Below are 26,074 nucleotides of genomic sequence, written 5' to 3'. Positions count from 1 at the left end.
CTTCGGCTCAGGTCATGATACCAGGGTCCTGGGTTCGAGCCCCTCATTGGGCTCCCTGCTTGGCAGGAGGCCTGCTTCTCCCTCTCCAATTCCCCCTGCTTGTGTTCCTTCTCTCGCTGTGCCTCTCTCTCTCTCTCAAATGAATAATTAAAATCTTTAAAAAAATTTGTTCAGAAAGAAAGGATAGATGTAAGCAAGAAGAAAATGAAATAAAATTAGAAGATTACATTAAAAAGAGAGTTCACATACATACCATAAATAGAATTCCTTCCCAAAAACAGAAAGGAAAAGAAATAGAACAAATGTTTAAAATATTTCAAGAATACTTTTTGTGGGGGGAGATATTTGTGATTGAATCGGTGTAAAAGAGCCAGTCCTTAGCAACATTAGGATATATTCTGATAAAGGGACTAGATTTCAAAAACAGTTATTTTTGACAACCGGCCAATATAAGAGAAAGTCCAAATAGCCTCAGACTTTTCCATAGTAAAATCTGTAGCTCAGAGTCAGCAAGAGCAGTTTCTACAAAATCCTCAAGGTGTCACATTGAGAGTATTACACCCAGTTAAGAAGATACTCTTCAACAAAGACAGCAAGTCTTTTCTGAATGGACAAGAACTCTAGGATCTTTGTTCCTGGAAGGCTCTGTTAGAGAATGAGTACCAGGTAACCAGGGAGTGACATAAAGAAGCATGGTAAAACGGCTGGTAGTAGACTCTGACTTTAACTGAAGAACTAATTTTATTTTGTTCTTTAGTTTTTTTTTTTTTTTCCCCCTTAAAGTCTTACCTGTTTGAGAAAGAGAGAGAGTGAACATGGTAGGGAGACAGAGAAACAAGCCGACTCTGTGTTGATATTGAAGCCCGACGAGGGACTCTACCCCCAACCCCGAGATCACGACCAGAGCTGAATCCAAGAGTCAGTCAGCCGACTGTGCCACCCTGACCCCCCTCCCCCCACAAAGAACTGAGAACAAATGTGGGAACTAGGTGACAGATTGTATGAGTTGCAAATCTAGGCAACACAGAAAGGGTATGTATCTATATAGATGAGAGGAGGCTAACAACAAACGGAGAGGAGAGAAGGTATACAAATACGGTGACTTCTTTTATAACATGATGTGTGTTTTCCTAAAAAAGGATCACTGCTCCATATAAAATAGTGTACTGAAAATCACAGGGCTAACGGAAAAATGGGTTTGGGGATAAAATTCCTAAGAGCTTTGTCAGTGACACAGTGAGAAGCAGTGTTGAACTCTGTAGCTATAATTTTGTGTTTACTTCTCCTTTCAGTTCTATTGGTTTTCGCGTTATCAATTTTAAGAATTATTAAGTGTATAAATACTCGGATATTTATGTCCTCTCGAGCCCTTGACCCCTTTATGATGATGTCTCTATTCCTGGTAGAACTTTTTTATTCTGAAGCCTACTTTAAAATTACTACTGCTAGCCCACAAATTCTTGCTAAGCCACTTACTGGCTTAGACGAGTCACTTAATCTCTATGAGCCTTTGTTTCCTCGTTGTAAATTTGGATAATAAGACCTTTGTCACAATATTTGTGAGCATCAGAAGAGGCAAGATATAAATACACAGGGCTTTGCTAAAATAGGTATCTGGGAAGTTTGTAGTTTTTTTAAGATTTTATTTATTTTATTTATTTGACAGATAGAGATCACAAGTAGGCAGAGAGGCAGGCAGAGAGAGAGGAGGAAACAGGCTCCCTGCTGAGCAGAGAGCCCGATGCGGGTTCGATCCCAGGACCCTAGCCAAAGGCAGAGGCTTTAACCCACTGAGCCACCCAGGCACCCCTGGGAAATTGATACTTTTAACCAGCATTAAACTAATGCCCTTCTAAAAGCTCAGGATATACGTCAATGAACAAGAAAGTCAAGGACTCTCCCTTTGCTGGGCTTACATTCAGGAGGGAGGTGTAGAGATAAGGACCACAGAGGAAGAAAGGATGCAAATAAATTAATCCTATAATTTCAGGTCATGCTAAATGCTGTGAAGGGTTTTAAAGACCAGAAGATGAGATGATAGTGATAGAGGGTATTGGGGATAAGCAGACTGTTTCAGCCAAGTGGCCAGGGGTAGTCTCTTCAGGATTGTATCTGGAAAGGACCTAAATTATATGGAAAGTCTTGACAGCAAAGATCTGTGAGGAGAGCATTGCTGAGAGAGGCAGGAACGTCCTGGTCAGGAGCACCTGGACTCATTCAGTCAATAGCAAGATGGCTAGTGTGTTTCTATCACGACAAACACAGTGAGCAATGGCATGAAATAAAGTTGGAGACACCAGCATAAACTTGATCTTGAAGTTCTAGGCCATGCTGCAATTTTGAATGTCCTTAAAAACAAATGGGGGTCCATTGCAGGTTTTGTAGTGAGAGAGACTATAATAGAACCAAAGGGAAAAAATGCACACAGTGTGAACTCTGCCATAGCCACGACCCTGAAGTGGAAGGGTGTTGTGGAAGTGGAAGGTGGTCAGTCGTTGTTGGTTTTTTTTTTTTTTTTTTTTTTCTTGTTGAGTACCAGGGCGCATGAGAGGCATGTCTTAGCAAGGAAAGACCAGAGGCCCTTTTCAGCCTCATGGAACTCCTGGCAGGCAATTCGCCAAGCATGCTTTAGGGGAAGGCCTTCCAGCAGCAATGCTAAGACTTTGACAGATGGCGGGGCCCTGTGGTTTTGGCCTCCTTGAACCTGCACTCCCTGCTGGGACGGAGGGGCCTGCTTCCATCATGGGTGACTCTGTCTCTCCCCACGTGCAGGTCCTGAGACCTCGACTGAATGCTCTCCTTGTTTCTACAGGTGGCGCTTCGAGGCTCAGGGGACGTGGCCTGCTGGGCAGCATCCAGATCGTCTGGCCTCTGTCTCTTCAGTGCAGATGGAAGTGCAGCACGTCCAGGATTGTGACCGCTGTCGTCTCGCTGGTGCACGTGCATCGCAGTGATAAGTTGTCTTGGTTCTGAACCTCCCACCTGGGTTGAGGTTCAGGCCTTGACTTGGGTGTCTTTCTTGCCGGCTTCTGTCTTTCTTCCGGAGGCAAAGAGAGCCTCTTCTTGTCGATTTACCCTTAACCAGAATGTCCAGAGTTGGCTGCTTGGGGAAGATGACTTAGTGGCACATGTGGAGAAGGTTCTGCAAGTCCCTGCCCCACACAAGACTTCTGAACTCCAGGTTGCCCCTTTTAGCAGAGTCCTGAGTTATTGCTGCCTGATCTTATAAATAGACATTCTCTTGATGATCAACTTTCTGCCCACACTTGCTTTATTGGGCCATTCATCTAGAGCAAAGAATCCCGGGCATCTTTACAAATGGCTGTCTTAGTGGACTGCCGCACACATTCTTTCTCTCTCTCTTTCTCACTCACTCTCTCCTGTGTGTGGTTTTTTTTTTTTTTTTTTTTTTTTTTTTTTTTTTTTTTTGCGGGTTGTGTGTGTTGCAGGGGATGAGAACGACCCTTCAGCAGGCTCCACATTCCTTCCATAGCCTGACACGGGGCTCAGTCCCATAACCCTGACATCATAACCTGAGCCAAAGCCAAAAGCTGGTCCCTTAACTGAAAGAACCTCGCAGGCATTCCTAGACAGGCTTTGTCTTTATGGAAGGGACCGTAAGAACGCCATCCTGTTCTAAAATCTACCGAATCGGGGAGTATTTCCACATCTGCAGTGGTTGTATACCCTCTCAGGCCCAGAGATATGTAGCTCTTCTTGGTGGTGGAGAAAAACCTTTGGCTTCCATGTTCTCATAGACAGGGAGGAAGCCCTCACTGCCTGATGCTGAACTGTGGAGGTTTTGGTGCCCTGTCTTCCAGAAGAGCATCTTTGTAAAAGATGAAATTAATTTGCCAGCCCCCGGGTGGCGCAGTTGGGTAAGCATCTGCCCTTGGCTGAGGTCAGGATCCCTGGATCCTGGGGGATCAAGCCCTGTATTGGGCACCCTTCTCCCTCTTCTCTGCTGCCAGACCCCAGCTGTTCTTGCTCCCTCGCTAGCTCTGTCGATCTCCAATAAGTGAAGTGAAGTAAATAGATATATTTCTAAGCACGCAATTAATTTGTAAATCCTTTGCGCTTTGTGAGGACAATATTAGTAGAATTAAGGACACATGAGAGGTAGATCACAAACCATGTGTTTTTTGAATCTTGTGGCCATTCATCCTTGTGATCTATATGCATCGATAGGTTCATGTTTTTGTGAACATACTTCTATCACCTTGTGTTCTGAGACTCTGAGTTCCCCCTCGACTTGATGTTCTCATGGATCCCAGGCAGTGTTACTTCCCGTGATCGCACTTCCTACCAAGAGACAGTACCTGTGTCTGTTGTGAGAGCTCCTGAAGGAGAAGTCCCCTGTTCTTACTTGGCACAGTGTGCACGGTTGTTAGACCCGCCTGTTTGGTGAGACTGGCCTTTATGGAAGTACTCCTGGATCAGAGCAGATGTGCTTGATTTCTAGCTATTGGTTACTGGACTAACGCATTCCGCATCCCTCAGAACGGGGCCCCGCTGTCTGTGTTTGCAGTGTCTGAGTTTGTATCTCAGAGTCACCCCGAGGAATTCCTTGGGAGGTAGTTGCCCAGTGATTCTCTGATGGGAGTGTCCGGGGAAGAAATTCCCCTCGTTGCGTTGGGATCAGTGATCCCTCGGTGTGAGGGTGTCATTGCTGGCTAGGGAAGAAGGGATAGCTGAGCCCATTCCTTTGCTCATCTGACCGGGAGGATTTTCCTGTGTGCGAATCCTGCCAGGTCCTTCCTGTGTTGGCTCCGTGAGGAATGGGATTCCCATATGGGATGTCCTCGCATTCAGCCACAGCGATGATGCAGGGGGTCCCAGGGGTGCCTGCACCTTCGCTCCCATGTGAGGGATGAAGCACACTCTGAGATGGTAGCGGGAGCCTCAGGCCTGAGCCCCACCTGAAGCTTCTCCCACCAGGATACCGCGCTAGTGGCTCTCCCTGTGTGAGTTCTCTGGTGTTGGGAAAGGGCCCACTTCTGGCTGAAGGCTCTGCCTCAGTGACGGGAGACAAGGGTTTGTACTGTGTGATTTCTGTGGCGGTGAGCAAGGTGGGCGCTCTGGGTACAGGTGGGGCCCCAGTGATGACAGACACAGGTTTCTCTGCTCTGAGTTGTCCGGTGTCTCCAAATGTGAGAGCTGTATCGAACGGCTCTTCCACGTTGACCGCATTTGTCGGGGTTGCCGCCGGTGTGGATCCTCGCTTGCTGGCTAAGGGTGTGGCTGGCCTAAATGCTTTTCCCTGAAGATGACATTCAATTGGTTTCTGTCTGTGGGAATGTGCCCATGGCCTCGAAGAGATGTATGTTGCTGTGAGCTCTTGTGCAGCAATCCCAGCACATGGCTTCTACCCCGTGTGAGGTCCTGGTCATGAAGAAGAGCAGAGCTCTCTGAAACAAGGGTCCCTCACCTTCTTTCCATTGCTGAGGGGCGTCTCCAGTGGCCTTACTGTGTACAGAGGTGAGCACTGCCCTGGAGTTGTTCCCCCCATGTGTATCATGTCTCCGTTGCTCGGAAGGGTGAGGTCTCTCGTGTCTCCCGAGGTTAGAGCCCCGACTAAAGGCTCTCCCACACTGGGTAGATGGGTGTGCTGCGGTCCAGGATGAACGATCTCTGATGTCCCTGGCACCAGAGACCCATGGCTGAAGGCTCTTCCACATTGTCAGCAAATACAAGGCTTGTCTTCCCAGGACACAGCACACCTGGAGTGAGGTGAGGCATGTGAGACCTCGCCGTGCTGTGCTCCAGCATTGCCCGTGTTCCTGTGCAGTGTGAACCCTGTGCTAATGGCCAGAGCACGAGGGGCTGTGGCAGGATCGCTCCCTCACGTTCCTCCCTTCCTGACTCAAGGAACGCGTTCCAGCCCCTCCCTTCAGGAACGGTCACTGCGTCTACCCCTGCAAGCCACTTGTAGTCGCGTGGCTTGTTCCTTTCCGGAATTCAGATAGATCTTTCTACATGGTAGCCTCATACCACGTCAACTGCTGATTAAATATTTGATGTTTCCGTTTCAAAGACTATATACCCGTGAGTCGTGCTGAAGCCAGTGACTTTTCCAGACCCTCGGGCAGCGGCTTGACTCGAGGCCCATTTCAGCCGAGAAATGAAACTCTTCAGGTCTCTGGTGGGACAGCCCGTATGCTCAGGGTCTTGGATGACAGGGGATTGTGGGGAATGCTTAGCGTAGCCCGTGTCCAGCTCTAGTGTGGAAGGCCAGGGTTCATGACCCTGAAGCTTCCCGTTGACTTGCAGAGAAGCAGACCTTTGAGATGCCCCTGTGTGGGTCTCCCTTCATCCTTTATAATAGGGAATGAATTGCCGTGAGCTCCTGGGTCTTGTACACAAAGAGTGAGTCCCGGAACACTAGGTGAAAAAGTACTGAAGTGCTGTGTGGGGACTAACAGAACAGAAGGAGAAAAGGAAAGAGGGGGAGGGAGGAAAGAATACAAAGAACGAAAAGATCATGTAGGGAAGGAAGGAAGGGAGGGAGGGAGGGAGGGCGGCTTGAAAAAGGAAGAAGAGAAACTGGTAGAGAGGCATTAGGGGAAAGAAGAATTTTGATAGTTGTGAGACAAACATCTGAGAGTTAAGATTTGAGCTTGATGAGAAAGGAAAGGAATGGAGTCCTCTCTACTCAGGAGCAGAAACCGGTTGTAGCGTGTTGGTGATGAGAACCTATGGACCAGATAAACCTGCGAGACAAACTCCCCAGGGATGCTGGGGAGTTTCAGAAGGGCAACGTCAACCACGTCGAGGACTGAGAGAGGGGCCATGTGAGGGTTTGAGTGCAAGAAGCACAGAAGGGTCCGGTCCTCGGAGGACACAGAATGTGCAGTGGGTGAGGTGGATGGAGTCGGAAGAGTTGACAGAAATGGGCCCAACATGTTGCAGGGTTGTTTCCACAGGAGCCCTACAAGAGACAGGACTGATGTAGGAAAGAGGTTAGCATTCAAGGCCGATGGTCAAGAAAGAAGTCTTGAGACGGCTTTGCTGGCAGGAGGTGATTTTTATTAAAGCACAGGGATACGACCCTTGGGTAGAAAGGGCTGCTTGCTGGGGTCGTGACGGGAGGCTGACTCTCTGGGATGGCATTGGGGGAGGTCAGGCAAAAGGGAAGTTTTGCGAGAACGTGGCAGGAGGACAGAGGACCCCGAGGATACAGTTGGCTTTGCTCTTGTGAAGGGAAGGTGGTTTTTCCTGCTAGGAAGGCATGAATTGAAAGATGGTGGGGAGCTTCCTGGAGGAATGTTACCTTCCTCCTCTCACAGGTCCTTCTCAAGGGACTGCAGGTTTGAAAAGAAACTCTGTCCCTACGGACATTTCCTTCGGCCTTAGCCTCCCTCAGTGTCGTGGAGGGGAGGGAGATGACAGGGCTTCAGGAAACGGAGATCCGGGCCTCTGGCAGGTCACTAGGCTCGCATTAAGCGGGCCTCTTGATTCCTGCCGAATCACGAGGACTTTTACAAACCGAGGGAGACTCCGGTCTTGCCATCTGGGGAGAATCTGTTTTTTCCTTTCCTCAGCTTGAGGGCAGTCAGAGCGCCTGAGGGATGTCCCCCGTATCCCAGGTTGGGGGGGCGGTGTGGCGTGCCAGCTCCTGCTTGGTGCTCAGCTAGCCTTCTCCTTCCTCCCTCCTCGTGTGCCCCTGACCAGGGCGGAGCAATGCGTGGTTAAGGTTGTTGAAGGAGGACGGTCTCATCTTCTGTAGCTTCTTCCTGCTGAATAGGGGCGTAGAGCTGTCCCTCCGCGTGGGTCGTTCCTGGTCAGGTGGGGTAGGCCCAGCTGGGGGAGGCCTCTGCTGTCTGAGTTGCAAAAGGAAGAGGCCGCTGAGTGCAGGGGAGAGCCTCTCCTCCCTAAACCTCTTGCTGCTGCCAAACAACATAGGCTGAGCGGGGCCCGTTTTGTGGGGCCGCTGCCAGTGTTGAGCCCAGAATTGGTCACGGTCCTGTGCGTCGAAGCGACAGGGGCGGTTCCGGTGTGGCACCCTCGGGGAATCCAGCAGGGGTAGGGCTGCTGCCCCTCGAGTCGATCCCAGGGTGGTCAAGGGGCCCTGGCAGTGCCGCTTCGTCCTGCATGTGTCATGCTCTGCAGGGTTGCCGGGGACTGCAGGGGACAGCCCCTGCAGCAGACAGGGGAGACGACGGGAAGGCTGCTGTCCCGCCCAGTCCCAGTTGGGCCCAGTCCCAGGTGGGCCCAGTCTCCCCACACAACGGATTGTTGTGGGCCCAGGTGGTTGCCTCGTGCTCCAAGTGTCCGTCATCGGCAGGGCCTGGGCAGCCAACTCTGGGTGTGGCGGCCGACTCAGAGGGTCCTCTCATCTCGTCCTCGGGGCTCCAGTGCTGTCCTCTGGTGGGCTGCCCAGAAGTCGTCTTTTTGGCCTACGGAGGTCAGGCGTAAGAGAGCCGTTTCTGCAGGCGTGTTTCCCTGTGTGTTCACGCCGAATCCTCCTCCGGGCCCAAATCGGAGCTGCAAGTGGGGCCCCAGGGCCCTCCTGGCTCCCTTTGTCGGAGCACCCCAGGAGCCTTTGTTGCCTCGGGGTGGTGGGCAGACTGTCCTGTGGCTCAGCTGTGGAGACAACGGGTGGAGTGGTGTGAGATAGTGAGTGGCGTGTGGTTTAGGCCATGTCTTACCAGAGGCCTGTGGGGTTTGGGGGAATATGTCTTCTGAGGTGTTGAGGTGGAGGTTTCCCTGCAGGACCCATGCATGACCTGAAGAAAGGGGAATTTCCCGTGGGCCCCCTGGGGCTGAATGAAGGCTTCACAGCCAGGGTCCCTCAGGCCCTTCCCTGAGCGTCCTCCTCCATGACGGCGGGGTCCTCCTCCTGCTGGGCTGTCCCTTCCCCAGCCTCTCTGAGAGCCCTGGACGTGCCCCTTCTCTGTGGGGGGAGCCTTTGCCCACATGAGTGTTGCAGGTGGCGTTGCAGAGACCACGTGCTCCCGACCCCCATGGGAAGTGAGTTGGCACAGTCTATGAGCTGTGGGCAGGTGTTGGGTGAGGTGGGAGCAAATAGAGTGGCCTTTCCCTGGTGAATCTCCCCTGCTGACTAAGGGATCGAGGAGAGTCTCTAGAGCATGAAACTCACAAAGCAAAATGGTGCCATGAGGGGACCCACTACCTCCCACGAGGCATCTTGGAGGCTCGGGGGACTGGAGGTGTTGGTCAGATCGTATGGGAGTGGCCGGCAGACATGACTCAGCTGGAGACCGGGCCCGACTACGTGCCCACAGGGATGCAGCGCTGGGAGGGGTGAGCTGTCCTGCTCCTGTGAGCCCGGGGGCCTGTCTTGTTTGCTCATTTCTCACGTGCCTGAAGTGGGAGATGAGGCCACCTCACCACTGTCTCTTCTCGAGTAGTGTCGTCTGGGAGTAAGCCATCTGCTGACTTTTGCAGGGTGGGAGGGCAAGGCTTGTGTCGTGCAGAGGGAGGGGCTCAATGGGGGGCTTGGAGCCCTTTTCCAGAAGGTCACTGTGCCTAGGCTGCCTGGGGTCCAGTCCCTCCAGGTAGCCAGGGCCCTCCCTCCAAGATCAGCAGCTCCTGGACGACAGTGCCTAACCACCACAGGGAGTTGCCTGGATTAGGTGGAGGTTCCCCGTGGGATGCTCTCAGGTCTTCCTAGTGCCTGCAGGGACTGGGACCTTCCTCTCCTCTCCTCTTTGTGATCAGAGGCTAGGGCAGCACCGCGGGTTTTGTGCGGTTTGCCGAGGTGCCCACAACAGGGACTGGGCAGCGAGGGAGAACGTGTGTCCATGTTCACCGGCCCCTTTTCCTGCCCGACTCACCCCGTTCCCGAGTCCTCCTCTTCTTCTGCTTCCCTTGTCGTTTGCGCCAAGTCCACCGAAGGGAAGCTTCTTGAGAGCTAAGAGCAAGAGCAGAAGTGGGCATGAGCACAGACTCCCCGGCATCAGAGAACCAAGTGTGGGGATACTCACACCCAGCCTCCCTTCCCGAGGGCCCTCCAGCCGGGTGAGCCGTGCCCTGCCGACTCCCAGCCCTCCTCTCTGCTCTGCTCTCCGGGGCTGCTTCCCAGAATCAGCAGTGAGGGGTCAGGGTGATGGTAGGAAAGGGGTGAGGAGGGCTGCCTGGGGATTTCATGCAGCAGTTCCGATGCAAAGCCTGAGTGCCTGCCGGAGACGAGGGCCTCCAGGGTGGGCATTGTCAAAGCAGGGAAAGGGGAAGCGCTGGGAGGAGGCGCTTATGGACAGAGGAGAGAGAAAGCCCAAGAGATGGAGGTGGAAGTGCATTACAGGCGCAGGGTGGCTCCTTCCGACGGAATCGTCGTCCATGGAATCCTTCTCCGGGTCAGAGAGCAGCGAGGATGCTGGGGTTGGCCATGAGAGAGGACAAAGGGGAGTTAGTGCAGCTGGCGACCCACTGCTCTGGGGATGCTGGGCTCTGCCCTCAGTGGGGTGTGTCCCTAGCTCCGAGTCCTCCTTGGCCTTGGTCGCTTGATTTCCGCAGGGTACAGGGGGGTCTCCGGTTGCCCACCTGCTCTTCCCACCTCCGATTCTCTCCAAGACCCGGAAGCCCGGCTGTGTGATCCTTTCCCCCCTGGAGGCTGTCACTGTCCCTAAGACTGCCTGCGGGACTTTGTCTTCCTCTGTCCTTGTACTTGTCCTTCCCTGCTCTCCTTCATCCTCCTCCTCCTCCTCCACCTCCTCCCCTAGAGATGCTCCATGTCCTTCCCCCAGCCAAGCTCCACCAGTCCTATTGTTGTCCAGGAGGGGGCAACCATGAAAGAGAGGAGATATCCTGGGTCCCCCGATCTGTCTGTGCTGGGAGCAGCTGTCATGGGCCTGGGATTGCTGGGGAAATGCAGGGAGAGATGGCCCACCTCCTCCCCACAGCACATGTCTGCCCAGGGACTGGGATGACCTTCCCAGGGACGTGTTTCAGGGAACGCACCGCCCTCTGTTTCCCTAAGTGTTAGAGAGGTTGAATGGAGACGGGAGCATGGGAAATTGTGCAGGCGCCCTCAGCTGTTCAGGGCAGCCCTGGAAAGCATCCATCGGTGTGGTTACTGAAACACAGGATTCCTGCCAGTGCTCCTGCTGAGGCTTGCCGGGAATGGACGGGGTCGGGGTGTGTGTAGGGCCCTGGGCAGGCCTGAGGAACGTTTGCCGTGTGGGCATGCCTAGGGAGTGGGGAGCATGGCCAGGGCTGTGAGCGGCGAGGTGGGTTTGTGAGAGGAACCGTGACTCCCTGGCCCTGCTCCCAAGAGGCTCTGTGCTATGCCTCGATGCCAGCTGGTGAGAGGTAGAGTGGACCCGGGGCAGCGAGTGTGTGAAGCAGGTCCAGCAGCCCCTTCACACAGGCCCAGGGGACCGTGGCCCGCGACAGGGGTTCTCCAGGGGAGCTGCATGGGGGCGTCCCGCCCTTGGGAACACGTCCACAGGTCAGACTCGGCTGGGGTGTGAAGGCTGGCAGAAGGTACGATTTACAGGAACCTGTGTAGTGAACCCAGGGGAAGTACGCTTTCCCTTCTGCAGCTCTGGGCATCTCCTTGAAGTATAGCAGCTTGGAGAGAACCGGGACGGTTTGGTAGTGGAGGTTAGGAGGGAGAGAATTTAGACCTGTCTTCTACCTCCTGGCTCAGACCAGAGCGTAGTGTCGCGGTTCTCTTGCCCAGTAGAGTGCGGTTGGGGCCGCCAAGTCCTGAGCATGACCAGGTCTGGGCCCGTGCCAAGAAAGATTCAGAATCTCTTGTGCACCATTCCCGAAAGGCCATGAGCAAAGAGGCCAAGCTTTGACATGTGGCAGCGGCCAAGGGAGGCACGAGCAGCTTTGATGGGAAAGATCCTTCAAGGAGCCGCGCAAGGAGTCGAGTGGTGATGACAAACCCAGCCTACCCTAAAGGCCCGTGGACACCTCGTCTGTTCTTTTCATCCCGAAACCGTGACATGAGCAAATCATGCCTGTGCCAGAGCATCCCTTTCCTTGGTGGTTTTTGACCCACCTTCTTCATTCTCCGGAGCGGCAGGGGCAACCCCATGTTCCCGGGAGCCATGTCCCCGTGTTCCCCTCTTCGGTGCCATTCCCTACCTGAAGAGACTTCGTCCTCACTGAAGGAGTAGTCCTCGATGCTCTCTACCAGTAGATCTGTAAGAACTGAAAGAGGAGCAATGCCATTAGGAGAGAAACCGCCTCACCCCTTCCTCCCAAGTGCGTTGAGATGTCTCTGGGCCGTGCAGCATCTGCCTGACTCTTCTGCTGTGCTTTCAGAGGTTCACGGGGCTGGCGGAGCCGGAGCCCTTGGAGGAGACGGGGATTGGAGTCTCATGCCTTCTAATGAGACCAGGATGCTGCAGCAGCCACCTCAGTGTCAGTTCTGCATGCCCATGACCGCTGTCCCCTCCCAGCGCAACCATCGGAAACTCCAGTTGTTATGGGACTCTTGACGTGTGGCTAGTGGGAGTGAGCAACTGGATGTTTTCGTTCCCTTGATGATTTCTGTGTACTGCACTGAGATAAGAAATGACTGTGTACGATGGATACTAGACAGACTCGTTCCTGGATCACTCAGCACTAGACACCAACCAGGAGCGAGAGACCAGGCCTGCTCTCCTGCATATTTTTCAGGCATCTGTGGCTGGCGTGACAGGGACGTTGATCAAGGGAAGACGTTCCCGGGCTCACACACACCCACCAGGTGCTGCCGGAGGTCTTTGGGCCCGAAGAGATGAAGGTGAAGCCCCAGTTCCTAGAATAAGTGGGGAACGGATTCCATGCAGCACGGATCTAAAGCATACAATGTGCTGCTCTTGGGACAGAGAAGCTGCTAGAATAGATAAGGGAACCATAAAGGAACACAAGGAGCCACGACGTTTCTGAATATGAAGAAGTCAGTGGTGGGTCTCTAGAAGCTGACCTTCCAATACCTTGGATGACTCCCCTGAGCCAACAGGAGGGTGCTGGCATACAAAGAGTCAGGGGCACCTGGGAGCCGAAGATAAATGCCCCCGGAAATGCGCTCATGTTGGCATCACGATGCTTCCCAAGAGGACCGCCCAGGAAAAGCATCCTCTTCTGAAACAGCGAACAGAGTGAAAAGGCAGCCCACAGATTGGAGACCCCCTTGGCAATCCTTATTTCAGAAAAGGTGTGTTCACTGACGTAAAGGAAGAACAACAAAGAAAACCAACCAAACAAAAGAAGACTGTGATTTCACCAAATGAAAGAATCGAGAAAAAGACTGGAATAGTCTGTGCTGCAAAGGGAACAAATAACTCGGTCAGTCAGACAGACGTCGTACGAAAAGATGCTCAGCCTAAGGCATCGTGAGGGCAATGCGAATACAAAGGACGCCAAGCTGTGGCATTGTAATTAGGGCGGCGAGGACCCAAACCTGGATTTCAAACCCAGGACCCATGTTGGAAGGAGGCAGACAATTGGAGACTTTGTATGCAATTTGTGGAATGCAGACTGGTGCAACTACCCTGGAAAAGCCCGTTGAGTGTCCTCAGAGAGCAGCGAAAGGTACTCCCGTGGATCCCGCGCGTGCGAGAGAGAAAAAGAGATGTTGGAAAATCAGATTCTGTTTCCAATACATGTTTCTCATGAGAGAAAGTCTTGTTGGTTGCCAAAGAACCCTGAAACCCTCCATTCCCAGGCACTGAACCCCCTTGAGTTGTCTGTTGGTCCAAACCTTCCGAATCTAACAAGGCCCTCTTGCATGGACAGATGGCCAGCAAAATGGGTGGTGATTGTCCTGTCACCCCTGTTGAGGTTTGAGGTTCTTTTTGGCCACCTTGCGATGCACAGAGCACCCTTCGTTCCTGCATGGAGGGGGCCCAGGTGCCGCCAGTGATCCTCAGTCCCTGAAGACCACCTCATTCCCCCTTGGATAGGACACCTTTTGGGCCCACCTCCAAGTGCCCCAGCAAGGACCAGTGGTGGGTGTGGGGTTTCCCTGGGAGAAGGCCAGTTGCATTCTTAGACACAGTATCTGCAGGGAAATGGTAATTCTCCATGGAGAAACACGGAGTGAATTGGCCCCATCTGTTCCCTGGCCATTGCCCCTTTGTGCGCGTCATCCCCGAACGGGCTTTTGCATGCGGCTGCCCCGGATGCCGCCTGCAGAAGGGAGGAAGTGTGTCCCAGCACTCAGTGCTTGCGATGAGGTTGGGAAGACGCATCGTGGGGCCTCTGATGCAGAGACGAACGTGTGTGTGTGTGAGTGCAGTGTCAAGAGGGAGGTGCTGTGACCATTCTTGCCCGAGACCTACCTTGGCGGGAGAGCCCCATGGACGCTGACTCAGTAACAGGGACACACTTGTGTCTTTGGGGCACAGTCTAGCCCTTCCTAGTTAGCGACGGGATTTGTTTTCTGGGGGAATTGATGTGATTTTGCACGGAAAGAACACCTCTTTCAATTGTAGGTGTTGAAGAGTTTTTCCATGTCACGTTCCTGACGCGACAGTGATGGGAACCGTCCCTGAGAACGTGGACACCATTAATCGCCATTTTGAGGGGACCAGACCTGTTCGAGAGCGCAGCATTCACCCACCTGACACACACACACCAACCCTGAGAATCACAGCACATGGATTCCCATGGAAACAGACCACGTGCCCAGCACCCGATCCTACAGCACCTAAGAGCAGCACGGTAGCTTCCGGGGCCAGGGTCACGAGGCCTGGGTTCTCGGTCCGGAACATGACCCTTAGTCTCGTTGCAACAGGATCTGGATTGTGGGTGGCTCTCAAGATGGAGCCTGCAAGGAAGCCCTACCTTGCCCCTTGTCCAGGTTGCTCAAAAGCAATGAGTGACTCTAGAGGACAGCATACTTACCACTAAGCTCCTTTTCCAGCCGGGCCACCTGCGATTATAGAAAAGAAAACATGATGAACATCAAGTCCTGCCTTGTCCTGTGTGCACAGCTCTTTTGGTCTCTTGGTGATGGGCAGGGTCATGGGCAGTGATATGGAATCCACCTAGAGGTCGCATGCCCTGGGTCCATTAGGTGGCACGGCGGTGTCAGTATCACCCGTGAAAAAGCTCACGACCCTGTGGACAGTAACCGAACCTGCTGTTTCCTGCAGGGTCTTTGGAATGGGGCGTCCCTGGCTAAGAGTCGCTCTCTCAAGAATCTCTCCACCAAGGACATTGTACATGCCGAGATGTTCGGATCTGATTGCGAGTATCAGGGAAATAAGGGATGCTGTACCTCACCTGAAGGAAGGCTGACTTACCACCTTGGTGAACAATGGGCCCTCTCCTTCTGTGCTGTCCACGTCAAGGTCATCGTACAGGCTAGCCAGGGGATCTGGGTGGATACACACAGAGAATGTCAGGACCCCTATGGGACTCTTTGGGAATCGCTCGGGGAGCTTTGCTTGGCGTGCACGTGTGGACATGTGTGTGGGGGTGGGGAGCTCATCAGTATGGACTGAGCTGCAGTGGGCCCTTCCTGGATGGAGGACGAAAGGTCCTGGAGAGGAGCAGGGATGTGAATAGAAACTCTGCCTCCTGTTGGAGCTACAGGGCCTGGAGTAGCTGTGAAATAGTCCATCTCCAAGGCACACCTACTGCCTGTCTCCAAACCTGCACCACCTAAGAGCAGCGCAGTAGTTTCCGGGGACAGGGCCATGAAGCCACGGGTCTTTCCCCAGGAAATCCCTTTCTGTTACCCTGACCCTTCTTCTCAGTCCCGCCAGACCTGGAATCAGGGTGGTTCTCATCGTGGCTGCGACGAAGCCCTGACCTTGGCCCTTTTCCAGGTTGTTGCAAACAAGTGAGTGACTCTAGAGTACAGAATACTTACCGCCATCCCCTTCCAGCAGGGACACCTGTGATTTCAGAATAGAAAACAGTATGAACATCAAATCAGGCTTTGTCCTGTTTGCATGGCTCTTTTGTTCCCTGGGGCACCAGAGGAAGCCAGATGGGGAAGTGTGCTAGAGGCCCGTGAGCCCCAAAGTATGACAAGAGCAAAACGAGTTCTCCACAGATGTGCCCAGTCTTCCTAGAGGTCCCACGTGCCGGGTCCCACTGGACAAAATAGGTGCCAAGGAGGAATAGCTGCTACCCGTACTAAAGCTCCCTCTCCTCCAGATGGTAGGTGATCATGCTGTGGTTGTCCCAGCCCCCCTGCAATGCCTTCGGGGTTAGGTAGCATTTGGTAACAGATTCTCTCTCAAACTTCTCCCTACCCTTTCAATTGTGCATGCTGAGATTGTTTTTTATGTGACCTTGATTTAAAAAGCCAGAAGAGTTTTGTGTCTCCCCCAAAGAAAGGCCAGCGTACCACTCTGGTGTAAAACGGGGCGTCTTCCTCTGTCGTTCCTGTTGAACGTTCACCCGCCTGTCCATCCAGCCAAGCTAGGGAGAGATCCACAGAACGGTCAGTCCAATGGTGGGGCTCGGTAGGAAGAGCTCAGGGAGTTTCGCTTGGGGTGGGCGTGCCCGGGAGTGTATGGCGACGTTGGGTTGCGTGGGTATGGACTGAGTAAGCTGCTGCTGCATCGAGAGAGGTCAGGGCAAGGAGCAGGAACGGAGGGAGAAATACTCTGAACTCGAGCTACAGGGAATGGAATCAGGGTGACCTCTTCAAGCCGAAAGTGGGTAAACACTAAGACACACGGTCCGTTGTACTGACGGGCAAGCTCTTCCAACCAGCGACTGTGTCGTGGTCATTGTCAAGACCGATTCGTGGCCGCTCCCACCTATCTCTCACCTCTACTAGGAGATTGTATTTCTGCAGAAGAATGCTGTGTGGCAGGGTTGCATTCAATGCAAGCACAAGTACCCTAGAGGTTTCTATTTGTCTCTGAGTCATGCAGGGTCAGGAAAACGAAAGACCCAGGATTTCTACGTACTGACATCTGACCATTCCAACAGAGTCCCCATCCACAAAGTGCTGATTCTTCCCAGTCTTCCTTTCCTGTGACATGTGGGTGTGTCCTTGGAGTCTGCGGGACCCAGTTTCCCGGGACCCACCTCCCCCAGTCAGGACCAGGCAAGTTCACGAGAGAGCGGAGGCCAGGCGAGAGAAGGGCACTCTCCAACCTGGCCATGTAGCAGATTGTCAGGAAGTCGGATCGGGCCCCGAGCTAATGATGAAGCTTTCCTGGCTATTGCCATTTGCCAGTGAGCCTTCCCTCTGTGCGTTCAAGATGGGAGCGTTTTTGTAAGGCTGGTGGTGATGTCTGGGTCGACTAAAGTAGCTTCTGATTCCTTTGTGTTTTGACCCTGTCTGAGAAACGTCCTAGCTAGGACAGATGTGGGCCCCTTCCTTTCTCCCCATCCCTGTCTGAAGAAAGGGAATCCTGAGCAACCCTCCAGGTGGAGCTGGGGTCAGGGAGGAATGTGGTGTCCTAGGGGGGTGTGTGCAGCGGGGATGAAGGAGGTTTGGCTTTGAAACTTTGACCCGTGCCGTCAAGTCCATTCAGTGGGAGATGTCTTCTGGTGAAACTCGACAGAGTCCACACACCCACATGCCCAGTCCCGTCGCATCGACCCAGGCGAAAACAAGCCCCAACCCTCAGACGCACCAAGCACACCGCCCGCATGACCTACTGGTTTCCAGGGACTGTAGCACAGGGTCCTGGTTTTCTGCAGGACACTCCGTTTGTTCAGTCCGCCCCAGCTTCCGTTCCCGGGAGGAACTCAGAAGGGGGGAAGCTCTCCAGACCAAAGGAGGAGAGAAAGCCCTACCTTGATCTTCAGCTACATCTGTCTCCCTAAAGGGAGTGATGGGGGAATAGGCATATGGGCCATATCCGGTGATTGCCTCCTGCAGCTGGAGAAAGGGAAACCCAGTGAGGATCCCCGCACCCTGTGCACACCGTGTGCACACATCTCTGTGCCCTTGGTGTGTGTCGTAAGCAAGCTAGATGGGATGCGGTCATTGAGTCTATGATCCAGAGGAGGAGGAAATGACCTCCCGAAAAGGCTCCGGCTTGTTATGTCAAAACTCCCCCGTCCATTTTCTTCAGCAACTCATTCCAAAGCCATTTCCCATAGACAGAATGACCTGGTGGAAAATGCTCACAACCATCCATTGCCTAAGCAATGATGGTGATGTTTTCTCAGTGCCCGTCTCAATCCGCTGTCCATTAATGGTATAACCACATGGCAGGCTCTCAGCACCAAGGACATTGTCTCTCCCCTCTGGCATGTCCATGCTCAGATGTTCATGGAAAGAGAAATCAAACACTGGCTGTCCCTCAGAAGCACAAAATGACTTTAGCGAGGTGACCCAACGGTTCATACATTGAAGCTTCTGCCTTCAGCTCAGGACTTGATCCTAGGGTCCTGGGATGGAGGCCCACATTGGGCACCCTGCTTGAAAGGGGAGCCTGCTTCTTCCTCTCCCTCTGCTACTCCCCCTGCTTGCGCTCTCGTGCGCACTCGGTCTGTTTGTCTGTCTCTCTCTCTCTCTCTCCTTCTCTTTCTGTCTTAAATAAATAAAAAGTTGAGGAACAATGAGTTTACCTGAGGGAGAGTCGGAGTTTCCTCCTCAGCCCTCAAAGTGGGTAGTAGCTCTTCCATCAGGTCATCGTGGAGAGCTAGGAGGATACAGAGGCACCGTGAGGACACTGGTGAGGCTGCTCAGGAAGTAGGCGGGGATTTTGGATGGATGAGGACAGGAGGGGAGTGTGCGTGTGGGGGAGCGTAGGAGGTACGGGCGGCACTGCTGCCGGGCCTTGTCCTTGGTGCAGAGGGGATGGGATGGGAGAGGAGCAGGGAGGAAATGCGAAGAGGGTTCTTGTCATTCTAGCTAAAGTGAGCCCGATCAAAGCCAAATAGCCAGTCCAGTACATGGGAAGCCTAAGCTGGCTTCTGTGTGAGGACCGAGTCCCATAACCTCTCCTGACTGACGTGCCACTAAGGCGTCCCACGCTGCTGCTTTGGACATCAGCTCTGGGCCCAAGATCCCCACCTGCTGCGACTATATGCATCACGTCTCTGTAAGATTTTGCACGGCATAAAAAGCAGCCTCACTTGCCAGGCTGCATTCAACCCTCAGGAAAGGAGCCTAGTAGTTTGCTTCACTCATCCTTTCTTGGTCTTCAGAAAATGCCATGTGCAACACTGGAGAGCACGGACATCTTAGCTTCTGTAAACAGCCGGCACCGTCGATGAGTGTGATAGAATCCTTCCACTGTTCTTGAGCTGTCCCGTGTGTGTGTGTGTGTGTGTGTGTGTGTTTGTGCGTGTTTCCCGTGAAGACAGTGGCTGTCCGAACCCTCCCAGGTGTTCTGACCAGTGGAAAGTTGCTTACACAGTGGAGTCTTGTTGGAGTGTGTGCGATAGGCTGTCGGCCTGCTTTGCAGGAGATTTGCTCCGGGGATGTTGCGTCCAAAGCTTCCACCCAAGCTTGACCTTGCTTTCCTATTGGCTAGTGGTATTTGAGTGTGTGCTTAGAGAATCTGAACCTTCCTGAGGCTTAGGGAAATCTTATCAAGTACAGTCAGTTCCCTCCGTGATGCTTTTCTGCCATTGGTCGGTCGTGTGTATACACTGAGACCGGCTATGACTGATGTTGCCCTGTTCTGTCCTCCACGGGTCCACACGCTTTCCAGCCATGTGGGCTTGAGCACGAGGATGTGGCTTTTCTCTGTGCACTTGACTCCAGGGACCAGGCTGTAATCTTGAACGTGGGCTTCTAAGCTTGCCCTGGCTTCTGTGTCCAAGGAAGCCACTGTGTCATGTTGGGTCCTGTGGGGGACCATCATAGAATCTAGGTATTTGGCTGTGTGCACAGATGCTTATGGCCCTTTGCTAGCTAGCACCCATGGTACATCATGACTCCCTGTCTGAGGGACTAACACAGGTGGGTAGGCCAGAGCAACTTTCAGATTGGAACCTGAGCTCCAATCTTGGCTTTCCAAGTAGGAGGTCAAGGGTTTGGTCCCTTCATCTCTGCACCATGCCCGTCTCAGGAAATCAAAGGGAAATGTCCTCCAGGTACAGCTGTGGTGGGTAGGGGAAGGAGTATGTCAAGTGTGCCAGGGTGATGAGAGTGTTTCGGAAGGGGGGCACTGTGATTGTGGTGGAAGTGTGAGAAAGATCTCCTGGGAAAGGCACACAATCACGTTCCCAAGCATAACACATGGGGACACATACACACACCTGCACGCCCCCACGCACACCCCCACGCACACAGGGCCTTCATCCCACGTGCACACAGATCAGCCCTTCCCTATGTACGAGTTCTTCCAGGCCCTGTTCGACGTGGTGACCGTGCCTCACCGGACAGTCTCGGTCAGTATCCCCCACCCCCCGTTCCTTGTTGGAACCCAGAATCAGGGGGCAGGCTTCTTTGTACTCTAGATTTCCTCCCAGAGCCCGATGCTCTTAAATACGTACAGCTGTCCTTGCTCCCAGCGTCTACCTGCGATTGGGGAAAAGGAAACACAGTGAGGATCCCAGCATCCTGTCCTCTGTTGGGCCAGCTCTTTGGTTTGGGGAGGACTTCAGGCAGTTAATTGGATGAGGTCCCGTGGTTGAGTCCATGTCCCCCCACCCGAGTTCAGGAGGACCATTTGAATGATGCTGGAGCATCATTCAATCTCCGAAGTCCATTCTGATCAACAGACAGAACGTTCTCTTTCAAGGAGAAACCTTTTCTGCTGAAGAAGGTGTTTGATCCCATGGAGTTTGTAACTGAGGCTGTCCTGTGTCATCACCCTTTTTGGGTCCACTGTGCGTAAGAGGTCAGACCCAGCATTCTTCTATGAGGGGAGGCTGCTGCCCCCTTCCCCTGGGAGGTAAAGTGCCCGATGTTCATCAAACTCCACTGATGGAAGAAATCAAGGAAGCACCATTTATGTCTCTGAGAAAGAGAGGTGAGCTTACCTCAGGGAGAGTTGGGGGACCTTCCTTTTTCCAGCCCCTAGGAAGGTGCTTGGACTGTCCCTCCACCCAGTCTAGGAAAACAGAGAGGAGCTGTCAGGACATTGGCTGCACTACTCAGGAATGACTCGGGGAGTTAAGTCTGCTGGATGTGGATGCGGGGCCAGAGGGAATGGACGTGAAGGGTGACCACGCAAGGCCTGTGTTGGACACAGTGGTGGAGACAGTACACAGTGCTGTACACAAAACACAGAGGAGGGGAGCAGGATGGAAAAGGGAAATGGGGCCTTGGCTTTCTAACGGAGGGGATATCATCAGTGGGAACTCTCAGCGTCTGTCTGGGAAACACTCAAGGCACCCTGGGTTTCAGGGCGCAGTCCCCTGAGCCTTCCTGCCCAGTGTGAAGCCAAGCCAGCTTGCCACTTCTTCAGCTGGTCATGGGGCCTGTTCAGCTGTCTCCCCTGCACCTCTGCTGTGGGACCCTATCACTCCTCTGTCGTGCCTTGGAGTAGTGGGTTTTTCGGTGATGGAATCTAAGTACTGGGGACGGTTGTATTTGTTAGTACGCGTCCGTTCGGTGACAGTGCTGACATCCGTGATGCTTTGTAGACCGCACTGCCATCTATGGGGAGAACGTTGCCATCCTATCCCCTGGCACCTCTGTACCCGTGACGACATGACCGGCCCTCCCCGTTTCCTCCCTGCACCGTCCCTTCCACTTTCTGGGTCTACGAATGTCCCTACTGGAGTGTCCTCTCAGCCTGGGATCGTGTAATGTACCTCTTTCCTTGTGTGCTTGCTTTCAAAATGCGTGTTAGGTTTCCAGGGCCCATCTGTTTCGTAAAATATTGGAAACCTTTGTTTCTTCTTGCGCCTGAATTGCACTCCATGATGTGTATGGATGCCATTGAATGTGTTCTTTCCTCCCGTGATGGATTTGGGGGCAGTGCCTGTCTGGGGCTATTGGGAACCCCGCTGTGTGAGACATTAGTGCGCAGATTTCTGTGTTTCCAAAATGAGAAGACGTCACCGAAGGCATTGGCCCCATTTGTAGAACGGTAACCACGTGGAATGTACTGGGTACTTGAGTTCCCCAAATGTGGCGAGGTCGTTTTGTTCCTTTGAAGATACGTAGCACACCCATGTAAGATGTGGCTAATGGGCGGAAGTGAAGGGGGGGCATCGTGAAACCTCCTGTCGTATTCTGGCCCATTTTTCTGTTCAGCGGAAAACATAGTCTCTTCCTTCCTACACATCTAAGAACCATGTTTCCTGGGGGGACCTGTAGGGACCTGTGTGTTCCAGAACGACCTAAGATCTATCCCTTCAGCTAGTAGACACTTTTTTCCTGTGCCCCTTGGGTCCAGTTTGAATGAGGATCTCATCGTGACTCGTGGACGTAAAAGGGGACGGACGGACGGCATAGAGGGAAATGGCTACCAGTGAAATCAGAGGACAATGTGTCTCAGCAGTTTTAAAGGCTTCGGTTATGTATGTGCTAGTGAACGACAGAATGTGTCTCCAATCTACGTAATGAGTCAATCCCCAACGTACCTTCCTTGGTGTCCTTGATGATGTACACTTCATCATGGAAGGAGAACCGGACTCTCTTCTTGGGTCCTCGTGGAGGGAGGGGCGTGGGTGGGGGCGTCTCCACATCGTCGAGGAAACACTCCCCACAGAACTCTGGGAGATGCACAGAAATAGAGAACAGTGTCGGCACCTTGTCGTCAGGAGCCCACAGGGGGATTGGACATCCTTTCCTTCTGGTCCATCCGTCTCCTGCCCCTACTCGCCAGGTGCCCAGCAGGCATTCCTCCCTCCAGGTGGGACTTAGGAAGAGGTCACCATGTGCTGTGCTCTGAATTCAGCCCCCTCCCACACCCACAGGTTCTGTGGGCAACGGCTTGTATGGAGCAGAGACAGGACAGAAACGCAACAGAGTGCCGTGAGCACGCGTGATGTCCTCAGTCACAGCCATTGAGCAGCCACACCTACCCGAGAGTGTTCCCCAGAACCCTCTGTGCCCGCTTCCTTGCCCTCCGGCCTAGACGTTAGTGTGCCGCCACGGTGTCCCAAGTGATTGAGTCTAAGGAGCACCTGGGACCTAGGGGAGGACTGGATGCTGCCCAGCCGCTCGGCAGGTGTTGAGGAAGGGACCGCCTAGGGACTCAGCTAGATGGCTGGCTGTGGTTGAAGCCACAGTGGAGGACAGTGGAGGGCCCCGATGAAGGATTGATCTGGGACAGGAATGTTGTTGTTTCCCTGTGGCCAGAGATCCCCCAGCCCCTGACACCAACCCACGGCCCCTGAGGAAAGGTCCTGAAGCCCTGAACCAAGAGCTGCCCTCACAATCTGAAATTCCTCTGTGCCAGTGTTTCTGTAGGGGAGAGCGAGGGCCACGAGACCAGCCTCAGTCCTCACTCACATCTGTGTTTGGGGCCCTGACATCAACTATGTGGCGGTTTCTGCCCAGTGGGGCCCTAGTGAAGGACCAGGAACGGGTAGCATGGGCCACGTTCCCTCACCTCTCTGCAAGGTCAGCCCAGTCGCCAAGGCTGTCCTGAAGGCCAGTTGCAGCCCACGGCTCCTGGGGTTCTGCTTGGCTCCCAAGGTGATTCAGACTCCCAACGGTCACATAGGACCCCGTCGAGAACTCGCTTGCCTTCCGCTCCCAAAGGTTACACTTTGACCCCACCAAGAACACGCTTGCCTTGAGCTCGCCAGTCCCGAGGAGCAGTCGATGGTACGAACGATCATGGAGGTGGCCATGTGGGCTGGCCATGTGGGGTGGTTGGTTTCAGGAAGGAGACGGATGATGCTGAGGGGCCCGCTCTTGCCATGCGGACTGCTCTGAGGAGCCTGGATGGAAGTGAGGCTACCCTGGCTGGCGTGAGTCCCTCCCTACTCTCTCATTTTTGCCAGCATCCCCTGTCTACTCTCAGGTCTCTTGATCCCCTCTGGAGACTGTAGGTTAAGCGGACAGTCTCCTGTCTCCCTCCCTAGGCCGGGCCTGGAGAACCCAGCCCAGCAGTACCTTTGAGACCAGCAGACAGTCCACTGTGCAACTGCCGTGTGTTCTGTCCACCCACCCGGTGGCACAGCCCGTTCCCGTGCACTCCCCGGCATCAAGCAGACGGCCCGTGAAACCCTGCACATCAACCCATGAGACCACCCCGCTATCTTCCAGTGTCTCTCCTTCTAAAAACAGCTGCATTTCGACCGCTGACCCTTCCTCTCCGATTTTGTCGTGTCCATCGGGAAGAGGTGACCGGCAATTCCTCCCCCTCAAATGTGGTGCCTGGGTCGCACCAAGGTTCTCCTGATCCGGGGACAGCAGTGTGGCGTGTGACCTGTGTGTTGTCCCTTTAGGACTGTGTCTGAAATGGGTATTCAGAAAGAGTACGGTTTTCTGAACGTAGAAGTACTTTAAGGATGGCAGCTTCCCCACGAAATTCTAGCGAAATCACCCAGACAAACGAACAAGCACAGGCATCGAACCGGGTGGAGGAATCAGAGGGTGGAGCGGAAAAGCCAAAGGGAAGAAGCCTGTCTCTGTGAAAGGGAGGCAACCAGCTCGAGAGAAGAGAATTGAGAAAATCGATAGGCACATACCCGTACAACAGCAGTTAAGATTCCCCATCGTGGGGACCTCTACAGCCGCTCACCAAACCGCCACGGCCTCGGCTCACAGAGTGACAGTTGAAACGGAAGGATGGATGCGTGTCATCAGGTCACCGTGGCGATGGCTCATGACAGAACTCTGAGGGTGAAGGCATCCCTGCACACTGTGGGGTCATGGAGGGAAGTGGGTTGGAGAGGAGTCGTTAGATGATAGGCATTGAGAAAGGCACTTGTTGTGGTCAGCACTGAGTGGTGGAGAGAAGTGATGAGTCCCCGAGTTGTACTGCACTGTATGTTAACTACCTGCATTTTTGGACATTCAGAAAAGGAGACTCCTGAGGGCACCTAGGAGACTGAAATGTTCATTTCACTATCTGCTACTCTGGAAAACTCCTCTGTTTATACGAGATTGTTTCACAAAGTCTCTCCAGGAGTTCTTGGGTGGCTCAGTGGGTTAAGTCATAGATAGTTTAATTAAGTCAAAGATAGTTTCTTATTTAATGACCTTTTGAAAGTTGTAAGAAACCAACATTAAACATTTATTTTTTTATCTTGGCTTCGACACCCCCATCTCTTTTTTCCAGAGTTTCTTGGATTTTCTGACCTCAGGGGATTAATAGTGTTCACAGGAAAACAGAATAACAATGTGGCTTGAGATTTTTAATTTTTAATTTTTCCCACATCAGTTCTGAAAAGGCCATAGTGTTTCCTCCTTTAGGTTACTGGTAAATGTTCAACTCATCTTCTCATGTTTTTAATTTTTCTGTGTCACAGAACCTAAATTGATAATAAATCCAGAGGGAACAATTGTTTACATTCACTCAGTGAAGAGTATCATGTCTAAGCTCAACATCTATCGGAGCCACACATGGGCATGTAAGTATCTTGTATGTGGCGCTGCGTAGGCAGGTGAATCCAGGAACTGCAAGGCAGGCCAAGTCTCTTCTAACTTCCTTCTTCCTTCCTTCTTCCTCAGCTCTCCCTCCTCGACTCAGAGCAGAAAAGGAACACATCCCAGGTGAGCTTTTTGTTTGTTTATTTCCACTTTGTTTTATTTATTTATTTATTCATTATTTATTTATTCATTTATTTGGGGGGGGTCTGTGACAGGGTTTTATTTTTAATTTATTTTTAAAAGAATTTTTTCAATTTATTTATTTTCAGCAAAACAGTATTCATTATTTTTTCACCACACCCAGTGCTCCATGCAATCCGTGCCCTCTATAATACCCACCACCTGGTACCCCCACCTCCCACCCCCCCGCCACTTCAAACCCCTCAGATTGTTTTTCAGAGTCCATAGTCTCTCATGATCCATCTCCTCTTCCAATTTACCCCAACTCCCTTCTCCTCTCTAACACCCCTTTTCCTCCATGATATTTGTTATGCTCCACAAATAAGTGAAACCATATGATAGTTGACTCTCTCTGCTTGACTTTTTTCACTCAGCACAATCTCTTCCAGTCCCGTCCATGTTGCTACAAAAGTTGGGTATTCATCCTTTCTGATGGAGGCATAATACTCCATAGTGTATATGGACCACACCTTTTTTATCCATTCATCCGTTGAGGGGCATCTTGGTTCTTTCCACAGTTTGGCGACCGTGGCCCTTGCTGCTATAAACATTGGGGTACAG

General features: G+C 52.8%; 2 protein-coding genes and 1 long non-coding RNA gene across 5 annotated transcripts in view; 1 reads left to right on the top strand and 2 right to left on the bottom strand.

Moving 5' to 3' along the window:
• LOC309859319 (uncharacterized protein) overlaps nucleotides 1–21,492 on the bottom strand; it is a gene marked incomplete at its 5' end in the record, with an annotated part of 104,468 nt that extends 82,976 nt beyond the window's left edge. Inside the window, 9 exons of the mRNA XM_082719976.1 lie at nucleotides 9,798–9,874; nucleotides 10,263–10,336; nucleotides 12,058–12,123; nucleotides 14,806–14,833; nucleotides 15,207–15,280; nucleotides 15,779–15,803; nucleotides 16,262–16,335; nucleotides 17,533–17,749; nucleotides 21,481–21,492. Coding sequence (XP_082576102.1) covers nucleotides 9,798–9,874; nucleotides 10,263–10,336; nucleotides 12,058–12,123; nucleotides 14,806–14,833; nucleotides 15,207–15,280; nucleotides 15,779–15,803; nucleotides 16,262–16,335; nucleotides 17,533–17,749; nucleotides 21,481–21,492 — 647 coding nt within the window. The remainder of the gene's footprint in view (nucleotides 1–9,797; nucleotides 9,875–10,262; nucleotides 10,337–12,057; nucleotides 12,124–14,805; nucleotides 14,834–15,206; nucleotides 15,281–15,778; nucleotides 15,804–16,261; nucleotides 16,336–17,532; nucleotides 17,750–21,480) is intronic.
• Nucleotides 1–26,074, top strand: part of LOC309859736 (uncharacterized protein) — a 281,535-nt gene that overhangs the window by 201,867 nt on the left and 53,594 nt on the right. For 2 of the 3 annotated variants that reach the window (XM_082720826.1, XM_082720825.1), the window contains one exon: nucleotides 25,415–25,456. In XM_082720826.1, the coding sequence (XP_082576952.1) occupies nucleotides 25,415–25,456 (42 nt within the window). Of the gene's footprint in view, nucleotides 1–24,553; nucleotides 24,584–25,212; nucleotides 25,315–25,414; nucleotides 25,457–26,074 lie in introns of those variants that run through there. The other variant, XM_082720827.1, reaches the window with a different exon arrangement.
• Nucleotides 17,753–20,879, bottom strand: LOC309859749. Its single transcript, XR_014308877.1, has 3 exons — nucleotides 20,818–20,879; nucleotides 20,329–20,353; nucleotides 17,753–18,524 (listed from the first exon to the last, which is right to left on the bottom strand). It is a non-coding gene; the product is annotated as an uncharacterized lncRNA (long non-coding RNA).

This window comes from Mustela nivalis (assembly GCF_964662115.1).
Source record: "Mustela nivalis genome assembly, chromosome: 2".
Lineage (NCBI taxonomy): Eukaryota > Metazoa > Chordata > Mammalia > Carnivora > Mustelidae > Mustela > Mustela nivalis.
Note: the sequence above shows the minus strand (reverse complement) of the source record. Positions and strands in the feature narration are given on the sequence as shown.